The 22,876-nt window shown below is 41.1% G+C and overlaps 1 protein-coding gene across 4 annotated transcripts in view; it reads left to right on the top strand.

The window, feature by feature from the left end:
* Positions 1 to 22,876, top strand: part of RNF145 (ring finger protein 145) — a 53,726-nt gene that overhangs the window by 20,303 nt on the left and 10,547 nt on the right. For all 4 annotated transcript variants that reach the window (XM_062502568.1, XM_062502567.1, XM_062502566.1 and 1 more), the window contains 4 exons: positions 4,712 to 4,820; positions 13,788 to 13,879; positions 18,777 to 19,012; positions 22,479 to 22,654. In XM_062502568.1, coding sequence (XP_062358552.1) covers positions 4,712 to 4,820; positions 13,788 to 13,879; positions 18,777 to 19,012; positions 22,479 to 22,654 — 613 coding nt within the window. The remainder of the gene's footprint in view (positions 1 to 4,711; positions 4,821 to 13,787; positions 13,880 to 18,776; positions 19,013 to 22,478; positions 22,655 to 22,876) is intronic.

Genomic DNA, 22,876 nt, shown 5'->3' with positions numbered 1-22,876 from the left:
GCAGAACTAGAATCAAAAGTCTGTTTTATTTGTTCAGACAGTACTGCAAATCTCTGTAAAGAACTCAGTTTCTTGGACTATTTATACTTAGAGTACCCAATCTGTTATGCATTTAAAAATTGCAGAAACAGCTGTTGATGGCAGTACCCCAGTAATAAATAAATGACTTTGTAGGCATTATTTTCATGAATATGTGCAGATGTTGGTAACAGGATTTCTGATCTCTGTTTACAGTTGTTCTGAGCCATGACTGAATAAATACCAATTTCCTTGTGTGCAAGTATGTTTAGATGTGTGCTTTCTCAGTTCTGAACTAATTTTCCAGCATTTTCTGGAGGACAGGTATATAAAAGTAATTAAAACAGGTATGTAAAAGTAATTCACTGTTGAGATAGATGACTTAGACATTGTAATTTATTAAATCTGTTTAAATTGTAGTGTAACCAGTCTGGTGATTGGTTTTCCTGGGAATTAGACACACTGAAAATAAAGGTGCCACTTGTTTCTGTAGTACTTCTGCCATCTCAAATGCAGGCTTTGAGAACTATGTCCTGTTCTATTGGTACTTACACATTGTGGCCAGATGCTTGTCTGAATAAACTGAAATGAGGACAACCAAGGATTTAGCTGAAGTGCAGTGACTAACTCAGAGTGCACTGATCCCTCTTTGAGGCAGGAGAGCTGGGTGCTGGGATGGAGTTTGGGGCTTGTGACTTGCTGCTTCCCAACAAGTTGCTCTGCAAATCATGAACCCTTTACCCTCACAAGATATGGGAAAATGGAAAAGTAGGGCCCCCTAAATTAATTTCCTGGTAGAATCCAAGCAATTGTGCTCCTACTTTCTGGCACTCCAGAAGTTGGTGTGGCCTTATTAAGAAATGTTATGAACTCTTTGATGTGCAAAGTTCTGCATTTTGGACTAAATGTGCAGGAAACTGTGAGTGATGATATGAAATGGACACAAGGGATCTGTAATCATGCAAATGAGCACTAAAGTGCTCCATAAAGAGGGTGAGTTATGACTTTGATCGTGTTCCAGAAGCCTCCATTGTGTGCAGTCAATAAACCTCAGACACCTGAGTCGGCAAAGAGGTAATTCTGGTGAGAGAGGCTGGAACACCTTGGTAGTGCATAAATGGAGAGAGAGATTGATGAAAGGCAGTCTGTGAGCATTGAGCATGAACAATGAACATTGCACAGCCAGAGGTTTTCAGCAAGCTGAATCAACAGGTCGTAAATGAGGTCATGAACTGGTTAATACACGTGTTCTTGTCTTGCCGTGTTTAACTTCACTTTCCTGCTTAGGATGATTCTCACAGTTTATCTTCTCCAGTGGAGCCTAAATCTGTACCATCTTGCATGAGAGGCAGTAGAAGTTCTCTGCTTCCTTGTGCTCCTGAGAAGAGCTGAGTGGGGGATTTGTGTATTTTAAGGTTGGCAGAATGTTTCTTCTGTAATGCTCCTTACAGCTGGAAGCATAAAGGTGAAAGTCTCTTTCTTGGTTGGTGTGGCACTAGGGCACTCTGACTGTATTCAGGGAAGATTATTTTGTATTTTATTTATCTTTTTTTTGTTTGTTTATTGCTTTTAACATGTTTTAGAACTATTCCTTTACTGGGGCAGGAACTGGGCTTCCCTGAGCCTGCTGTTTGCTTTATGCAGAAATGTACGTGGTGAGTCAAAAGGGACAATGCACCAAGTCCCAAGAGCAAAAATAGCACAGCCTGAATCAAGAGAGGGGGGTGCTCACTGCTGACACAGAGCTCAAAAGCTCCATTTGGATGGAAGTGAGTGTTAGTTGTTGTTAACCCCTGCTCAAAGGTTACCCAGTAGGATGACAATTTCTCAGACTGTAAGTCCTTGTGTGTAGGGACTCCCTCCAAAGGGATATATGTTCTCAGCATTGTGTTCTCTTCTGGCAGAGGAGGTGCAAATGAAAACAGAATGTAATGATTTAGATGAGAAAGCTAATGTGAGAAATTTAATTTCCTGGTCTTTTTTTTTTTTTTTTAAAGTGGAATCTTATTTACACCATACACTAATTACTTCATTTGTCTGCATGAGAACAAAGGGAACAGAATATTATTGCAAGTATGTCTGAATTTGAGCTTGTCTTCCTTTTCTTCTGCAATCAGATGGGTTGGGAAAGAATTATTTGCCTTTTTTTTTCTTGGCAGAAGCTTTGTTGATAAAAATGAGGTTGGTACCACTTTGGGAATAGGGCCTCTGCAGCAGAAATGCAAATATTGCAGTGTGAAGTGTACTGAAATATCCCTCTTACCAAATCACAAGAGGAAATTGTAAATAAGATTGAATGGAAGCTACATTAAATGTCTGTTGCTCTCCCCCTCTTCAAAGTCTAACAATTAAACCAAATGGCTGCTTCAAAGTGAACATTTACATTCCAGCCCGAACTCCTGAGCAGTGGAGTTCATTGCTGAAACTTCTGCAGTAACCTTGGCTGTCTCCTGCTGCTTCCCTGTACAGATCTGAGCATCTGTGCAGTGTGGAAGCCTGCTGGTTAGAAGGTACTGTGACAGTACTGTCTTCATCTTTTAATTTACCTTTTCTTTTTTTTTTCACTTCTTCACTGTATCCTGAGGGATCCTAAGTATTTTGATTAAAGTTGTGAACATTTAGAGAAGAATGAACTTCAGTGATGTCTAAAATCCTTCTGTGTATCATGTCTTTGTTACTGCCCTCTAAAATGTGTTACTTTTACAGAAATGATCCTACCATTGCTCAGGTACATCATTACATAGCCAAGGAGCAGACTTTCTTATGATAGAATAAGGTAAAGATGACAGAGCTTAAATACAGATACAGTAAACAGGTATTCTAAAACTATTTGTAGAGTAATAGAGGAATAAAAGACTGCATAATAAATTCCTTTTAGTTCTCCACCTCTCTGAAGGTGAGTCACAGGCTACAGTGAGAAGGGAAGTTTTAGAGAGATTTTCCTCACGTGCTGGAATGATATATAGTTGTGGGCTGTTCCTCAGGGGGAATTGACCCTCACGAAGGAATCCAGGGAAAGGGTTGAATGCAGCAGAGATGAGCTGTAGGAATGTCTGCAGATGGTTTGGGAGCTCTGGAGCTGGCTCATGAGGCTGTGGTGTGGTGCAAGATAGTTAAATGTCTTCATGGAGACAGCTGAGGAGTTGCTGCTCTTGTCATTTGTCTGTTTGGTGGAAGGAAGGTGGTGAACAGAGAACAGGAATTCCAGAAAATGCTGGTGTTTGTGAAGAAAACCTGATGGTGTAGAACATCTAATGTGCTGTATGCACATTACAAGCAAGTTATTCTGTATGAAATAGTTGCTGGAAGGAAGCTGATGGACTGCTGTGTTTCAGGCCCCTTTAAAGATGCTCAAAATAACAATGATTCTCTTCTCCAGGCTGAACAGCCCCAACTCCCCCAGCCAGTCCTCACGGGAGAGGTGCTCCAGCCCTCTGGTCAAAGTGATATTGTACAGAATTAGTGACTTGTATGACACTTGATTTGAGTACAAGAAACTGTCAATTATTTCAGCTTGTTAAAAAGCACATCCTGAGGCAAATGTGCAACTTGTCATATCCACTTCGTGAAGATGATTGAAAAATTATCTTCAATGTGAAATACACAAATGATTTACTGGTATTTTAAAAAGGTAAATAAATAGTCTTTGTCTATCATTGATCCTGTCATCTGTCTTATCTGAATTGATCTCTCTGCTTGGCATCCTGTGGGTCTGTTGCCTTTTCTAGGAGCATCTTGCAAGATACCTTTTTGAAGACCAAACTGTTTTAGAGTTTTACAGAAGTGGCTTATTGAGTGTGGCAGATACTAAGCAGCCTTGAATACTTCTTCATAAATACTGACTCTGAAATAGTGTATTTTTCAAATATTGGAACGTGCTGTGTTCCCCAGCTGTTTTCTAGTGCCTGGTTGTGCCACTGCTTATGAGTGCTTAGTCTAGAGTCACATTATTAAATATATTTTAAAAGCTCAAAATGTAAATTAACTGGGCTAAGAAGACTATGCCTGATGTTGCTGAATAAATGTATGAAACTTAAAATGTGACATGACTGGTGTTGCTGTGATGGTGAGGATATGTTCTTCTCTAGTGTTTTGTTCTTAGCTTCAGGGGAGCTGTTGGCTGTTGCTGGGTTGTTTTCCTAAATGGATTTCAGTGCCAGGCACTTGAGCTGACCTTCAGAAAGAGCTCAAGTGTACTGCAGTGATGGAGAGAGAGCTTGGAAATAAATATTGGTAAGGGCACCATGGGCTGGGCTTTTGACCCACAGCCTGTCTGGAAAGGAGTATGGACATGCACCACCCAGTTATGGAGTGGACTTCAAAGTACTTCTTTATGTGGGTCTGAGTGAGATCCTTATGAAAATAAGGGTCAGGGCTCTGTTTGTTGGAGAGGCTGCTGAGCAGCCAGGCTGTGGTCTTACAGAGTAAAGCTGGATCTGCACTGGGTCATTTTCAACAGCCTCACTAGATGCTACTGAGAAGTGCAGGAACTGCTGGGATAAAAAGCTACAAATCCTAGGCTGTGGCAGGTCCTGCCTTTGATTTATGCAATCCTGATAGCTGGAGTGGGCTTTAATATGAGTAATATGGGGTAAAGCCTGTGTGTCCTCATCTTAAATTGTGAACGTGCTAAGTGTTACTTTAATTTGGTGTTAGTATTTTTTTGAATATCAACTTCTGCTTTTTGTTACAGGTTACATCTTAAGTGTTGTGCTCCTAACTTTACCAAGGCAACACCTGGTTCAGCTTTACCTGTATTTTTTGACTGCACTGCTGCTTTATGCTGGGCACCAAATTTCCAGGTAAGAATAAATGGATTAATTTTGTTAGTTTGGTTGGGGGATTAGAAAAAATAACTGTTACTATTTTACTATTTTCTATAAATGATTTTGTGGAGGCCTTTTTTCCATGCCAGACACCTAAATATATCTTGCTTTTCTTTGTCTTTGGAAAAGTTTACAGAATTAAATATGCAGTCAAGTAGTTCTTTGAAGTCACTGAAAATACAGCAGGAATTTTGAGCCACTTGTCTGGAGAGTGCAATGTCCACCAATCTAAGGAGAGAAAGCACTTAGCCCAAGACTAAATGTAGCCTCTGATGCAGTAATCTAAGTTACTCAGTGGCTCAGCTAAAATGCTTTCAGCACTAGGGTGTTTTACACAGTAGACAGGATGTTACTTTTAGTTTCCTGGCAGCTTGGGAGAGAGAGCAAATAGAGATTTGGAATCCAGTAAAAGCAAAGCAGTAGTGGAATTTATTCTTAAAATGTATTACACAAATTTGAATTGACAATGGAAGCAAGTGTTTTGGATCTAAAATGCAAAGCCAGAGGCTGGAGAGCTCTGATTCAAACAAGACAAAATCAACCATCTTTGTTTGGCCCCAGCTAAACCTGCTGAAAGCCAGTGTGAACTTTCCTACTGATATGATGTTTAATTGGATCCAAAGGACACTGCCATCACTTTAAAGGCTTTGCATGGGAAGTTTTGAAAATACGGATTTGAGCCTGACTTACTTTGGTGCCTGCTGCTGGGAAACATTTAAAAATGTGCTTTCAGTTGATTTAATGGAAGTGATAGTTTTGTTATTTCCGCATCAAAATTGTTGTTCCAGAGCATTTGCTGGAATGTCTTTCTTGATATGTTGCAGTTCAGGAGAGTGTTAATGAAGCTTTTGTGATGATTTGACATGTCGCTGTTGTGGCTGTCAGAGTTGCAGTTAGTGATCTCCTGAAAAGGATGAGTGCACAAGAGAGGAGATACAGCCTCTTATTGCCTCAGTAGGAAGGAAAAAAGGGTTTATTTGTTATCCTCAGGGGAGTCCTGAGTTGTTACAGATGGAGTTTGTGGGTGTTTCTTACAGGATTAAAGGCTTATTTATTAGAAAAAGCAACCTAAACATTATTTAAGTGTTGAAATAATAAATCTAGTAACAAATGCCCATCAGACACAGGGCTTTGGTCCAGAACATTTACAGCTGGAAGTGTTTATACCACTCCAGGTCTTTAAATTTTTTAGAAGAAAAGGAGACGTTATGTATTTGGTTGATGCATTAAGGGATAGCAGTGTGTTTGCTTTTAATACTTTGTATTTCTGTGTAATAGGAATTCTGACTTTTGTTGCTTTGTGAGGTTTGAGACTTTATAGGCTTTATTGTAACATGTTTAGTAACTATTGCTTGGACTGTTCCTCACTAGACTTTCTCTATTTGGTGCTTCTGGAGCGAGTTAATAAAGACTTTAATTAAATCTTGCATCAGCTAGCACAAAAAATATATTTAATTAAAAGATGTAATGGATTCAAATAGTCCAGCAGTATTCCCGAGGTATTTTGCAAGGCAAATGTAGCTGCTGACACTTCTGAGTGAGCTTACCCATTCCCTAGGCATGAGGCTGATTTGGTTTGGAAGGAAGCAAGTGCAAGGTGCTCTCAGCTGAAGCCTTTGTAAAATCAGGGAATCATATGTGGGGAGTGACTTGAATTAGCCTTACAAAAGAATTTTTGAATCCCATTAGTTTTAATATTGAAAATAATAAAATGTGACAGACATATCTGTTGGCCGAGCTATTCCTCTCATTGCCAGAGTTATCCAGTTCCAACTTGTGTTTCTATTTAGCAGCCTGATCATAACAAGACACACAGTAGTCACATGTGCAAACTGTTTTTCAGTGTTTTTTGTCAGTCGTTCTTCTCAGAGCTGAAAACTTCCAGGGACTCGCTTGCATGCAGTACCAGTTGGGATGCTATTTAAGACTGATGAAGAGTTCTTACATTGAGGCCAGTTTGGTTAGTGCAAATTATAGAACAAGACCAGAATCATCTGGCACTTGTGACTCTGCAGTGTCCTGGAAATTCTGAGCTGTTGAAAGACTTCAGCTTTCAATGCTTTTTTTCCACCCCAGAAATAGCTTGCAGTTCATCTGCAAGTCGGGGAATAAGATCATCTGAATTTTATAGTTAAGCTCTGACTTCAGACTTCCAGGCTTATGTGACCTTGACAAGTCACTTAATTTTTTTAATGTTTTGTTTCCTTGCCTGCTGAACTGAGAATTATCTTAATGTGTAAAGATGGTTTAGATAATATTTGTGAGTACTTGGAGCATCCCAGAAGATGCTACATTTGTATGTAGCATGCTAACCTGGCAATTTGGGTGGAAATAACATACCATCTGTTTATGGAAAAAAGAGAAGTCAGCTTTAAAAACCCAAAATCCAATTTAATGAAATCTCTTTGCCGTAGGTTTCCTGCAGCAGTCTCCAGTTTCTCCAGAAAAATTAGTTTAATAAGTGAGTGGCACAGAAATAGGAAGAGCCTGAGCTGGGTGCTTTCAGCCAGGGACCCAGAGCACACAAATCCCTGGGCCTTTGTACCCTTCCAGTCAATGCACCCATCCTGCATCCCCTCTTCATGTGCTTTGCACACACCCCTTGGTCCAGTGGTGGGTTTTGGTCTGGGATCTTCTAGTCTTCTGTTGGATTCTTTCTCTGTCTCCAGGTGGGTGTTGGCTGCTTTTATCTGGCTGGGTTGCAGCTTCTGCTGAGCTGTGGCCTTCTTATCTTCCAGTTCACACTGGTCTCAGGGCTCCCCTTCATGTAACTGAGCACAAGTTCAAGATAAGTTTCACTTTTCTAGGTGGGAGTTTGGAGCTTGTGGCCTAAAACTCCAGCAGCTGTAGCTACTTTTGCTAAGCAAAGCCACTCTGACAAAAGAATACATTTGAAAGAATGCTTTGCAACAATCCTGCTTTTTTTATTAAGCGTTCTTGCTAAGATATCAGAAGGAATTAATGAAGCCTTGCAATAAGAAGGAAGGAACTCATGAAGTCTTTAAATACGCCCCTTACTCTCCCATACAATGTTACTACAAGCAACAGGCACAAGATAGGCAGAGTGAACAAGATCACTCTTGTGATCACAAAATATTGTTCACAAAATCAAGGAGAGTTTTCCACCATCAGTGTTGTGCCTCCTTCTTCACTCTTTCCATGACAGTGCATCTCTTCTGCACTGTATGGTGACTGGAATTTTCTGTCCATTGTTTTGGACACATTCCAGCAGTTGGTACAAGTCATCAGGTTTTAGTGGCTTCCTCACCAGTTCAGGGTTCATTCTGATGGGTATAGGTAGTAAATTTTAGCTTAAGTATAATTGGACTGTAACCATTGATTGGACATAATAGGAGCTGAATAATTAAAATTGCGTCCCACAGTGTTTCTACAGTTAGAAGTAATTGAGTGATTATTTGTCCCTACAGTGATGTTATTTACAAACATAAGATTACAAAGAGTTCTTACATAAACACATCCTTTTCCAACATGGGCAAGAACAGTTTCAGGGGTTTCTTTGAGATGTATTTCAAGTGACAGACATTTTGTTCAGCGTCAAAACAAATGTCTGGAACTTTGATAGTTTTACTTTCACGAATAAATCCCTGTTTTTCTGCAACAGCATGCACATCAACATTGATACTCTGCCACTTGATACTGTTTTGTTGGGCCCATACTCAGCTGCAGTGGGTAGAGAGCAGTTCCATCATGATTCAATCCTAATACAGGGATTGGGTCTGTGGTGTATTCTGATGTGGTGCATATTGTTGAGACAAAAGCTGTGGCATTATTACTTGGGGCAGAATGGGAAATTGGCTGGATACCACCACTGTTGGAATTCTCTCTCAAAATCAGTTGTATTTTCTCAATTTTTTTTTTAATTTCAGTGTCTAAGATAAACCCTTCCCCTTCTCTTACGGTTGTGGTTACCGTAGATTGGATCTACAGTTGTGCTTGGATACAGCTAAGAGTAGGTGCTGATTTCAGAAATTTGTGGGATCAACTCCTCCCTTACCTGTGGAGGGCTGGTGGCTAAGCTCATTGTGCTGGGCAGTGAGGCAGTATTAACTTTTTTCACGGGTCACATTAACAAATATTCAGGTTATTTCAAATCCAGTGTCCAACCACACATAGCAGCTAGAATTGAATATTAAACAACAGTAGCACTGGGGCGATCAATTGGTCTTGCTGGTTCTCTCTATTAAATTTGGCACATGAGCTGTATTGGATTCACAACAAAAAACGAGAGCTGCTTCTTTGGGTTTTACAGAGTTTTGGTCCCCCAGCCCCTAACAGTCTGTGTGAACTAGCTCCTCTTTAGTCTTGTTAACTTTATACCACACCAAATTGTGCATTGATTATGTACCCAGCCATGCAGCTGTGCTCATCTGGGTTAGCAGCACCCAGAGTGGTGAGTGAGCTGTCCCACTTCATCTCTTCAGAGTATCAGTTCTTCATAGTGCCATCATTCATTAGCTGGCTGGTTACTCACCCCTTGTTTGACATGAGAATGGTGTATCCAATTTGCTTTTCCTAAAACAGCAATGCATTTGTCCAGGGCTTTTATCCTCTAAGCGGAGTCATAAATAAGTGAGTCTTAATTGATTGAAAGTTCCATGTAGTGGCCAAATTTCCTGGGGCCCCCACCAGCTGTCCTAGTAATATATGGCCATTCCTCCTGGCACAAGGCCACTGTGTGCTCTTTAGATAATTGAGCTGTACCATAAATCTTCTCTTAATTTCGCAATACCTTGGCCAAGGGCATCCCCTTTCTTAGGCTGAATTTGCTCCCTGTTACCAGAAAGAATAAAGAAAAAGCAGCAAAAAAGATTGTCAGGGAGACCCTTCTGTGGAGTCCCAAGGTTCAGAGAAGAGTGTAAGTGCAGCTGGATCCAGTCTTAGTCTCAGATTTGGCCAGCAGTTTGTATCTAAAGGATTACATTTCTCTTTGCTCTGAGGGACTCGAACCCCCATTTTTACATGTGGAATTGAATCCCCTCTCTGTGTGCACACTACTGTCTGATCAGGCTGTGCAGCTGTGAGTGAGCTGCAGTAAGGGAGGGACTCAAACCCACTGCAGGACCTTCTCCAAATCTGCCTAGGGAGTTTGAGCACTCACCCTTCAGTGCCTCCTGCTCCAGAGGTACCTGGTGAACTCACCTGATGCCAGCACTTGGGTCTTCGGAGACAAGAAGTTGTAGAAGTGGTCTGAGATCCCATCTGGTTTCCTGCAGCAGCTTCCAAATCCAAGAAAAATTAGTTTAATAATGGAGTGGCACAACAATAGGAGGAGCTTGAGCTGGGTGCCTGCAGCCAGGGACCCAGAACACAGAAATCACTGAGCTTTTGTACCCTTCCAGTGAATGCACCCATCCCGCATCCACTCTTCATGTGCTTTGCATACACCCCTTGGTCCAGTGGTGGGTTTTGGTCTGGGGGGCTCCTTGTTCCCTGTTGGATTCTTTCTCTGTCTCCAGCTGGGTGTTGGCTGCTTTTATCTGGGTTGCAGCTTCTCTGTGACCCAGAGTTCACACTGGTCTCAGGGCCTTCCTTCATGGAACTGAGCAGAAGTTCAAGGTAAGTTCAGCTTTCCTAGGTGGGAGCTTGCAGCTTATGGCTAAAGACTCCAGCAACTTCAGCTATATATGCTAAGAAAAGCTACTCAGACAGAAGAATGCAGTTTAAGAGAATCGAGGGAACTAAATTAATTTTTTTTTAAAATTATTTTTTTCCTGACAAGGAAGGTGGATGATGGTTTTATTTTTTATGTAGTAGCACAAATGTCTTGCTTAAAAGAATCACATTTCTTTTACCCGTTTCCAGCAAAAAGCAGCTTGGGAAAATAAGTGATGCAGTTATGCAGAATAGAAGTAATGGGATTAAATACATTGTTAATGCTAAAACTGGAGTTCAGATCATTATCTTATATCATGTTTTGCAGTTTTATTATGATTGTATCCCAAGTGTGTTGAGCCTCACAGAACTTAAAATGAGAAGGGCAGGGTCAAGAGACTGAATTGTTTCTTACGGATAAACTTAAAATACACTTAATTTTAAGGTTGTAGAGATTAGAAACCTATGAGAGTGTGTTTGATATTGTCAGTGGAGATTAATCAGCCAAAGCAAATGTCAGCAATATGAGTCAGGTCAGATAACCACTGTACCTTATGTCAGTCAATTATAAAGCATAGTTTTAGTAATGGAAGACCTTTTTGTGTAATAAAAAATGATTACATGTGAAAAATTATCACCTTTGGAGCAGTTTAGTCATGACTGTCCACAAGTTTGTGTTAACAGGCCAGCAGTTGGATTAAATGAGGCTGGGAATGCATCTACAGAATGAACAGCAGGCAGTCTGACCTAAGCTTTATTCTTAAATCGTATTTTTCCAAAGTAATGTAGTTTCAGTCATTTCATTAACTAGTAAATAATGATTTTAGCATTCTTGTTTTCTTACACTGCTGCAGTAAAGTGAACAATTCTCAAATGTAAAAGCTGGAGATTAATACAGCTTTAATTGATCAAAATTGAGTGCAGGCACTTGCTTTTTTCAGCATCTTGTATGGCACTGCAGCTGTTCGAGGCATCTCCTGATTGGCGTCTGTGCCAAAAGATCCTTGTGTTTGTACTGGTAATAGGAGAATCATTGCTTTCACTTTCCTCATTCAGACATCAGCTACAAATACTGTTTAAAAAATTTAGGAGATCTTAAAACATTGCTTCTCCAGACTGGTAGGCCTAAAACTCAGTTATAATTGAGAGTTACTTAGAGAATTCAGGCACGTGCAGACCTCTGTGCAGATGACTGAATCAGACAACAGCAAGAAATGTAGCTTGAAGAAATTTGGGTCATCTCCAAGCACATTCTGGTGTTGAAGAAGCAACTGTAAGTGCAGCTTTGTTCGTGTCTCTTGGCTAAGTTGTGTAAGGTCATCTTGCTGCACTTGGTATCCTGGGTGATTTTATAACCTGTTTCCTAATAAATAGAGAAGAAACTTGATGTCTTCACTGCTTTCCTTCCAGCAACTTAGAAATAGCCAGTGTTTCCACCCAAAATTAGGGGATGGAGCATGATTCTGCTAAGACAAAAAGCCATCTCCAGCATCTTGCAAGTGCTGTTATTTTTTCTCTCTTCTGTAAATGATGGATTATCCTGTTTGTGTTGCTGATGCTTTCAGAAAGTGCTTTCTGCTGGTCCATATGATGTAAATAAATTAAAAAAACCCTCTTTGCCCAGTGGATTACAACCTTATGGATTTTGGAAAGTGAAAAAAAAAGCACTTGTACTAACTATACCCAGAGAACAGGGGGGCAGATTTATGTCCAGAATTGTCATTTTAGGTGCCTTTTCAGTCCTCATGTGTTTTGAATTGTAGGTTGCAGTCTAAATAACTCATTTCAACATACCTCACATACACTATGACACTTGAAAAGCTGCTATGAGTAGGCCGTGTTATCAGCTATGAAGAACAGGCTTTGAAGTGTCTGTTTTAGTACTTTGAGATTTATATCTTGAATTCCAGAGATTCTGCAAGTGAAAATGGGAATACCTTTGCTTGGTGTAGCAAGCTAATCCTAGGAGCAGGGTATATTCCCAAATTTCTGGGGAGAAGCAAATGGTCCCAGTAGCACTAAGTTGCATCTATTTCTGCACTGAGAAAATAAAAAGAAAATATAAAGAGAAAAGAAAGAAAATAAAATAAAAAGAGCAGTTATTGTATTAGCCGTAGTTTCCAGTCCTGTTTTGCTGTGCTTTTCTGCATCTGTTCCCAGGAAGTGTGGCTCGCCTCACTGATAAAAATAAACACAGAATAACTGAATTGCCCCTGGAGCAAACAGACTCTGTGAGCTCCATGCAGGCTCAGACCAAGTCTGTCTGGGCATTCCCAGGATGTGATGCAGGTAGATGTGAATCCTGGACAGGATTAGCCAGAAGCAAACCCAGGGTATTTGTGCTGCTGATGCCAGAGCTGGGGGTGCCCTGCATTAGAGCAGGAAGGGTCACAGGGCATGGCAGAGAAGTGGGCTGGGGATCTGGATGTGGAAGGTCAGGAGTACTGCCTGCTGTTTGATGGCAGGGGATTAAGGAGCCACTGCAGAATTCCTGCTGTGCTGTTCCAGGATCAGCTTCTGAAGGTGTGAAATGCCTGCTCTTAGTGTGAGGTTTATATTTGAGTTCTGTTATGTATTAACCTACTTGAGGACAGGGCCAATGGATGACCAGCAATAGCAGAAAACTGCCCAAGGTCCTCAGGTTCTTACCTTTCACTTTGGTTGCCAGAGCCCACCCTCCCAGCACACTTTTTCTGAGGGGAATTATAGATTTTTAGGCTCTATTGCTGTGTGTGTCAATAGTGTTTTATCAGTGTGTGGGTAACTGGTAGGATAGAGCTAAACTCTTAAATCGTGTTGGACCAAGGGGTGGTGTAACAGCTGTCTTCCTGACTCTAGTCCATGACTGTTACTTTACCTTCACAATTTTTTTAAATTTAATGTAAAGAACTTAAGTGCAAAATACTATAAGCATTAAACTGGAAGGTCTCTCTGTCAAGCTCTCTCTTTTTTTTCCACATGCTGGTGGGAAAATAAATTATTGTTAGGAAGAAAAACACTTAATAAGGATACTTAAAAATGGAATGGTGCTTAAGAGGCTTTGTCAATAAGCAGTTCTGAGGCCACGCTCTGAAGAACAGCTTAGATGTCCCAAAGGATTTTTGCAGCTCTGCCAGTGAGTCTAATTACAGATAATTCTGCTCTTGCTTAAGTCATGCCTCAGTTGGATCCTCTCTAGCATGGCTGCTGGAGCAGTAGTGTTAATATTGCTTTTTGCAATTCAGTTAATTGGCTGTGATGTACACTGAAGTTACTTATAAGTGGAATGAATAAATTGCTTCTTGTCTGAATCAGATGGATCATAATAGTTTGTGGGTTTGTGTTTTTTAGGGATTATGTGAGGAGTGAATTGGAATCGGGCTATGAAGGACCGATGTACTTGGAGCCTCTTTCTATGAACCGTTTCATGACTGCTTTAGTAGGTAAGTGCTTTAAGTAATTGAGAGGAAGGAGCTCTCATCCTTTTCATTGGAACCTATGCATGTTTTACCTCTTGGTTTCAAGTCACATTTATTACTTTAACTTGTTGTGATTCTTATTAATATCCAAGAGGCATGGGAGGATAGCTGTATCCTGCCTGGCATTTTCTATGCCACTGATACACCAATACCCCATACCTGCAGCTCTGAAATATTTTCCAGGTGTGTTTGTTATGCTCTTCTCTGTTATTCTCAGACTATACAGTCTCGTTCAGAACAACTGGAGTGTCTGTAATAACCTTTATGTGGCAAGTACTGTAGAAATTACAATAGTTATGGGCATTTGTAGTGGTTTTGTCAATTCAGGTGTTGTACATGTTAATTCTTAATTGGCTTTATAGCTGAACACTGTCATTCTCTTACAATATTTAGTGAAATACATTGGTGGGTGTGTGCATGGGACTACAGGCTGCTGGTTTTTTTACAGAGTCCTGAGAATACTCCTAATTAAAGAGTTAAGGAATAACAAGTCAAACACATTTAAATTGTTTGATTAATGGCAGAGAAGAGAAAATCCCACCTAAAAATCCCAGATAAATCTAGAAGAATTGGACTTCCTATAGTGTTTTGCTACCTTTTGAACTTTGACTGGAAGAGAATAAATTCAGTGTTAGGGTTGCTGCACCAAACCATATGTTCTCCTAAGAGGATACTGGAATACCCACATATGCATACACCATGTGTATTTTAAAATGAAGCCTGAGACAAGCTAGGAAGAAAAATCTTCTTAATTCCTTTCACTAAGATCTATGGTTTTCATCAGATTATTGACAGATTTAGTCAGCCATGTACTACTGTTGGCAAAACTCAGCTGCTTTCTGTTTACTTGCAGCTGCTACTGCAGATAAAAATGAGTTTATTGCATTACAATATGTTAGGTCTGACAGAATTTACCCATCTCCTGTTTGCCTGCATCCTTACTTTCATTTTGGCATTTGTTGCATTTGTCTTTGATTTTTATTACTTTTAATGGAAGCAACACTGGTAGTTTTCAAGGAAAGATTTTTTAGATATAATTTCCTCTCTCATCTGAATGTCTAGATATATTTTCCTGTCTCATCAAATAGCACCAAAGTACAGCTAAAGCTTTGGTATGTTTTTTATGAGAAAATGTTTGCAATTAGTCCAGTGAATCTCTCCCAGGTGCAATGCAGACTTCCATGGGAAAGCAGAATCCCTCAGAGATCTTCACAAAGCATCATGTAGGCTTGGGCAGGAAGAGATCAGGAGGCATTGTGTCATTCAATAACACTTAAAAACTAAACCGAGAGCCAAACCCAGCGTGCTGCATCTAGGTTTTAATAGGGACTAAAAACAAGTGAGAAAAGGATAATGGTTTTATTCAATACATTTTTGGGTTGTAGTGGGTAAAAGACTAAAGTGTCCCCTTACTGTAACTCTGTTTCAGAAATAGGTGCTTGTGACTGAACTAGCAAATGTGTATGTGTTAACAAATTTAATATCCCTCTTCTTAATTTTCCGTATTCTTTCAAAGACAACTTGAAAATGTAATTTTGGTCTTGATGACAAGCAGTCATGTTTGGGGAAGACTTGTGAAAGTGGTCTGTGAGGCTTGACAGTGTTTTGTATAAATATGAAATGTTTTCTCAGATTTGTTGTATACAATGTTGTTTATTCAGTGGAGTCTCAAGAATGCACAGCACTGAGTGGTGTCATCTTCACAGCAAAATGAATGTACAGGTGCTTTGCTCCAGCTTTTTGTCACACATTCTGACAGGGTGTTGTGCTGCAGCACTGCTGACAGGCACCAAAGCAGGTGCATGAGGGAGTGGAATAATGGTGCTACTGGTACAGCTCTGGTTCCTGAAGTTCTGGTCAGAATTAAGGGAATGATGTACAGTATCAGTTGGTTCACAATCGTAACCTTTGTTTTATTCATTAATACTTTCTGAATGGGATCTCACAGTCATTTCTTCCCCTACATTTAACTGATGACTGCTATTCCTCTCTCTAGAGATGATAATGTGTTCCTAAGTGCTGGATGGAAGGAATAAATGTCTTTGGAGATGGCCCCTTGGATGAGTGAGCCACTTTAGGAGCACATCACCTGTGAACTTCAGTGATTTTGCAAGTGATGCTACCATAAAGACTTGCTTATTCTTATGGCACAGTAATGGGGTTTTATATTAGCTTTGGGTTCCTCATTTTTGAGTAAGTGACTGATTTAGCCAAGGAGTTTGTTAACATCAGCTTTCTAAAACTGTGAATGAAATAAAGATGCTTCTCTACTCCAAGGGGTTTGTACAGTGGCTGTGCCATGTCAGCTCTCCTGTTGAGCATTTTCCATTAGCTTATGAGCTGAGAGGCTCTGGATACCTGTCAGCAATGTTTAATGTATCTGTTGAGGTTTGGGGAAGGGAAAGGAATGAGCAGGAAGTTCACACAATGAGTTTCTTCCTTATTGCCTCATTCCTTAGCAGAGGACCCTGTTTGGTGCCTTCCAGGGGTGCTGCAGCTGTTGGGTTCATTAACTGTGTCAATTTTCAAACCACAGCATTTCAGTTTACAGTTTACACAGTTTACAGTTTACACTCACAAACAGTGAGTGTTTTCAAACACTCACCTGGATTTGATAGTCATAGCAGATACCTCGAGTGTTAAAATCTATGATTTGATGTGAGGTTACTTTCTGTGGCTGATCCTGCTGTGTGGTGTTGGTGACTGACACTGTGCAGCCCCACCTGCAGATAAAGTGTGATTTACTGCACAGAAAGATTGTCTGTCCTGAGCTCAAGTGCTGCTACCTCAGTTTAAAATGGGAAGTACCATCACTCAAAGCTCCATTGGAGACATTCGTGCCTTTCCTACAGGGGTTGAGAATTGACAAGGTGCACACTTTAGGAAGGAGATTGGAGCCTCCAGGGAAAGTACTCTGTGTATTTCCTTTGATGGTGTGTACAATTCTTCCCATGACAAGTTACTTTTCATCAGTGTTTAAATTAAAAGGGTGGGAGGGCCAGAGTTGAGTGGGGATGAGCAGCACACTCCACACGTGGCTGTTGGAGGAAAGCAGGTTCTGCTGTTTACTGAGACTGAACTCAGAGTCTCTAATTTGTGGTTGGAGAGCTCCAGAGTCATCCCAGAGAGCACTGGATTGTTTAATGTGATACTGCTGCAGTATTTGATTTCAGATGACTGCTCTTATTAAATACTGGAGAACACATTGGATGCTGGTGTTTGTGTCCCTTTGTGTGTGAAGCTGAGTTGCCTTAGTTACCATGAGTCACAGAAATCCTCACAAGCTGCCTGCCAGGCTCCTGAATATGACAGCACAGCAGTGTGCTGGTGGTGTCTTAAATAGGGTTGTAGCAACGTGTGCGTGGGCAGAGAACAACAAAGCAGAGGGAGAATGCTTCAGAGCTGGAGTCTGCTGAACGTCTGAGGAGATGAGTAGAGTAACTTTCTCTGAGGCTCAGAACACCCAGTATGCTGATAGTGTCTTGCTGAGAGCAAGGGTGCCTGTTCTGCAGAGACATCTGCTAATTTCAGAAATACATCTATCAAATTGACAGTAGGAATTTAGCTTGAAAGGGGACAGAGTGAAGGAGGGAGAACTTTGTATGCTTAAGTAGTAGAGATTAGAGATTGCTTTTAGCTCAGTTGCAGTTATTTTGAAAGCAGAAGTCCTTCCCTAGGTAGGAAGGCTTGGCAGAATAAAAGCAAAACACTGGTACTGCTGTTTCTCCTCTTGCAGCTTCCCTCCCCTGCCCATCCAGAAGGGCTTACAAGGTCAGTGAGCTTATGTGAGCACATGGAGTTCATGCTGACCTAGAGATGTTACTGGCTTTGGTCTGGTTCCTCTCTTCTTCTAAGGCCAGCTCCTGGTTTCAGGGGGAGATACGAAATGCAAACTTACAGAGGTGGTTCCAAACCAGGGCATTAGCACTTGAATTTAGTACCACGTATTGTGGCATTTTGGATATAAATTACCATAGATTGTGAACAAGATCCTGTTTTCAAATAATATGCCATAAATGTCTTCCTTACTGCAAAACGATGAGTGAGGATTGTTCTTATCCAGGCAACGTGCATTTTGTCCCGTTCAGTTTCCTCTGGGATCAAGGGTACAACTTCAGTGTCTATGATGGGAGCAGTTATACTGAAGTGGTCTTAGTGCTTTGGAAATACCACCCTCCAAATCTGTGGGTGTGTGGGGGTGATGTGCTCATGCTTGTGTCCCCACCAGCTATTACAGAGAATTTAGTTGTTAATTATCTGTCACTTGCAAGCTTCAGTGATCATTCTGAGCAACTGCCTCAGGGCGTTATGAAATTATTGAAGTCTCAGCTGCTGACCTGGCTGTTCTCCTGTTGCTTTTCTTGGCCAGTAATTCCTCTTGACAGTGTAAATATTGTTGCTCTAAAAGCCATTTGGGACCTCCGATTGCTTTTTTGTGTAGGTCAGGATGAAATAGTGTAGCTGGGCTTCAGAAAAGCTGCTGTGCGTACAGTTACTGATGGGATTTCAGCTGAGCTGGGTGGGGGTGGTGAGGAAAAAGAGGGCTGGCTTGTTGGGTTATCCTCTGTATAATTTATTCCTGGGCCTTTACTAATCTGATTCTGTACGTGTTTTGGGTTTACAGCTCGCTAATCTGGGAAGTGAAAGCATTCACTGTGCGCGCTTTGGAAAGGGTAACTTTAGTGACCCAGCAAAAGACACGGGAGAGGAGCCTGGTTTCATAACAGAGATGTCCTAGTTAGAACCGTCATAATATGCTGGATGTCGATAACGGTGTTCTGGAAAGATAACGTATTAAAAATACGCTTTTTCCTGAAGGGGATAATCAGCTTGATTCTGAACTGCTGTGTCGCGTTTCCAGGGCAGCTGGTGGTGTGCACGCTCTGCTCCTGCGTCATGAAGACCAAGCAGATCTGGCTCTTCTCCGCACACATGCTCCCTCTGCTGGCTCGCCTCTGCCTCGTCCCGCTCGAGACCATCGTCATCATCAATAAATTCGCCATGATTTTCACCGGGTTGGAAGTTCTCTACTTCCTGGCATCAAATCTTCTGGTGCCCTATAACTTGGCGAAGTCTGCGTACCGAGAGCTTGTCCAGGTAAGATGGTGGATGTGACCATTCTGTTTTCTGAGCCTTTTATGCAGGAAAGAAGTAAAAAAAAAAAAAACACTTTAGCTGTCTTCTGTGCACCTGTATTTGTGTGCTAACTCATCCTTTCTTAGTCAACCAAATAAGCTCCTATCCATAGCATCTTCTTTCTTTAATTTATGATAGCTTTGGATGGGTGAGCAGTTAAGACATGAGCCTGAATTATGCTGCTGGCCAGCTGAGCATAGCCATTTCACTTGGACTTTGCTTTTTCCTTCCCAAATCCAGTCTACAAGACAAGATTGTGTCAGACCGGAATTTACTTGCAGCCTCATTAAGTGAGGAAGGTAATCCCTGGGCATTCATTGTAGTAGCTGTACATTTCAAAAAACACTTTCTGTATGAAAATTGTTTGTAATTATAGAAGCATTAAATTGGAAGTGACACTGAAGCTGATTTTCACTCTAAAAATCACTAACTTAGTGATTTGTAACTTGCACAGTGATTTGAAAAGTCTGTAGTACTTTCTTTAGAGCAGCAGCATTACTGAGACCTTGAACAAGAAGATATGTGATGTGTCCATTTTCTTAATGCTTTGACATCTGATACATGTTTAGTTCAGAAGACACTTTGTCAGTGGTACAGAAACATCACATTTCTTGTTCTTTTATAGAAAATATATATATGTATATACATTCTTATATATATTTCGGTGTGAAAAGATTGGTGCTTGCTTGGCTTTTGACTGAGCCACTGTTACAGCTCTCTCCACTGCCTGGACTTTTTTTCAAACCAGGCTGCTGGGTTTTTTTGCCTTCTGCTCCTCAGTCCAGAAGCAGCCTGAAAACTAACTTGTTAAGCTCTTTCAAAACCTTCTTTAAAACTCTTGTTTGCTGTCATATCTGTCATACACTAACAAAAACTTGGCAGCAGGATGTGTGTGCTCTGCCAAGGTCGCAGCCTGTCATGTTGATCACTGGTGTCTGGTTATTTATTTTGTATGTAGTTGGTCTTTAGAGCAGGATTATGCTTCTGTGTTTGTACAGCACCTACCATTGGTCTGACCTCATCCATGGAGTCACAGATTTGTTTAGGTTGGAAAAGAACTCTGAGATCATCAAGTGAAACCACTTAGACATGTCCCGTAGTGCCACATTTATATATTTTTTTTAATCCCTCCAGGGATGCCCACTGCCTTGGGCAGCTTCTTCCAATGCCTGACCACCCTCTCAGTGAAGAAATTTTTCCTGATACCCAGTCAAAGCCTCCCCTAGCTTGTAGGTTTGCTGATTTAAAAATTAATTTGGGAGCTGACTGGCAAAGCTTCAATATCCTGTTTTCCAGTGAGAATAGAAATGTCATGCTTACTGTGCAGGAGTGGCAACATTTGAGGTAAAACAGTTGCATGTCTGTACAGCTCAAAGCCTTGCAAAAGATTGGAAGGAGCACTTCCAGTTTCTACGTACATGAATTGGATGTAGGTTGTCTCCCTGAAGTCAAATTCAGATTAGATGTGGATATGAGACCTGTATCTGCTTTTTATTAGACACCTAACGTTTAAAACACTTCAACATCTTAAATGTTTTAATTGCAAGTACATTCCAGGCTGAAGGGGAAAAACAGTTGTTGCTTGCTGATTTTTTGTTTGTTTGTTAGAATTGAATTCTAAATATTGCTGTTGCCCAAGTCTCCTCCTCATCTCTAGAATTGCTTGTCTCCCCCCTGCCCTGTCCCAGTATTTCAAGTCTTTCCATGCCAGGCTATATTACAGTAAACATGAAGAAGTATTCTCCTGGCCTTTTATGCAGAGGGAATAAAGTGTTTTTCCCTTGGGTATACAGAAAGTGGCAGAAAATTTGTAATGTGGCACTGGGGTTTATAAGATTGTTGGATGCTGCTTTTCTAAATACATGTAAGAGTTGTAATGAATAGTTGTGAATGGTTTTCACATTGCACTGGCAAAACCCAGGATTTTTGTTTTTTAAGAACTTTCTGCTCTTTTCTCGTCTTCTTGAAAAAGCAAAAGAAACATCGGGTCATTGTGTGTTTATGTAACTGGTTGCACCTCTGCTGCAAATCAAGCCTGGATGTGTATTCCAGAGGAGGATATTGCCATTCCAACTGGAATATTTTCGTGCTTGTATTTCCATTGCTGTAACTCTGAGCAGTTGTTGGTTTTCAGTGCTGTTCTGGTGTTTGTGAGTTTACACACAAATCCAGCTATTTTAAGCTGTGTTTGATTGCAGGTTGGATATCAGTGTCAAAACTTGGTGAATATTGGGATGTTAAACACCAGGAGTGTTTCCTGAGAGCCCTAACAGGTGGACCAGGGCAGCTTTTTTGTTTGTGTATATGTTAGGTTGTGCCTAGTGGTATTAATGTGAAAGCAGGCCCAGAACCTTGGCTACTTGCTTGCAGCAGAAGATGCCAGAAATGTCTTACCATTATGAATCTGCATTATGAGTGTAGCATGACCCTTTTCCAGTGTGGTGGAGCACTGTGCCAGGAGCTGCACAGGATTGCTTGCCTTGCTCCCAGGCCAAGGGGAGTCTCCTGAGGGCAGATAGACTTCCTTGACAAGTCTGTGAGCAAAGCAGGAGCTTGGCACTGTGTCCCTGCCAGCAGCATACTGCTTGTTCATCACCCCCAGTGCTGCAGCAGGTCCCGTGAGTGTCATATCCCTCATGCTTGTCAGCTTTTTTAGCATTTCCAAAAATTTCCTTGCCATGATGGCTTCTATGTCATTGCGAGAAGCAGGTGATGATGAATTAGTAGTTATGATCAGTTTCATTTTGACCTAAGTCCAGCTGTATGAAGTTCCAGCTTCTTGGAAATGATTGTATCTTAGTCTTTGAAATGCAAAGGAGGTACTTCGAGCTTCAGTCTTCCAATATAAGTTTTAAACATGAACTTCAAAACACTTGGTGGATTAGTTACGTGATCCTTTTGAGATACTTAAGCATAAAATGTGGGAGTTTTTAGTTTTTCTTTAAAAACAGATCAGTAAAGTAGATTTACTACATTTTTTGCAATGGTATGACTCATTTCAGTGTCTAATGTGTGCAGTGAGTTGGCAGTAGCTACAGAGAAAACACTGCTGTGACTTAAACTGGGCAAGAGGATCTGAGGGGCTGGCATGACCTAGAACCATGTGTCCTCACCCCTCTAGCTGTGAGTGGGCTGCAGGGAGCAGCTCCAAGCCAGGTGTTTGTAGGAAGGGACACTGAGCTGGTCTGCGGGTTTGCTGCTGGAGTACTTTTTCTTCCTGCCAGACAGACTGGAAATCTGTCACTGCTGAACTTGAGCTCTGCCTTTGTCAAACTGTACTTTGATGCATCTCCTCTCTTCCTGTGGCATGGCTGATGTCATGTGGAGTATCCTTGGCATCCTTGTGATTATATTGTTGACTTGCCTTTTGTTATCAAATCCCAAGTGCTGTGACTCTATAATAAATTTCCTTTTTGTGTCTTCCCAGGTGGTGGAAGTGTATGGGCTCCTGGCACTGGGAATGTCTCTGTGGAACCAGCTGGTGGTCCCAGTGCTTTTCATGGTGTTTTGGCTCGTCTTATTTGCCCTTCAGATCTATTCCTATTTCAGTACACGGGACCAGCCTGCCTCCAGAGAGAGGCTGCTCTTCCTTTTCTTGACCAGGTAATTCAGGAGCCTGCACATAGCTGGTTTTCTGTTTGAGCTGTCTTCTGAAATTAGTGTCTGTGCTCTTTTAGAGATGAGATATAGATATTGGCTTTATTGCACTTGGATACCCAACAAATACTTGTCCTTATTGCAGTGGCCATGTGTATAAACCCTGTTAAGTTTGTCCTGGAAAGGCATGGATCTCATTCAGAGCAGACATTAATAGAACTGTGGGAG

The sequence above is a fragment of the Cinclus cinclus genome, chromosome 14, assembly GCF_963662255.1.
Source record: "Cinclus cinclus chromosome 14, bCinCin1.1, whole genome shotgun sequence".
Lineage (NCBI taxonomy): Eukaryota > Metazoa > Chordata > Aves > Passeriformes > Cinclidae > Cinclus > Cinclus cinclus.
This window is presented reverse-complemented; position numbering and strand designations above follow the sequence as displayed.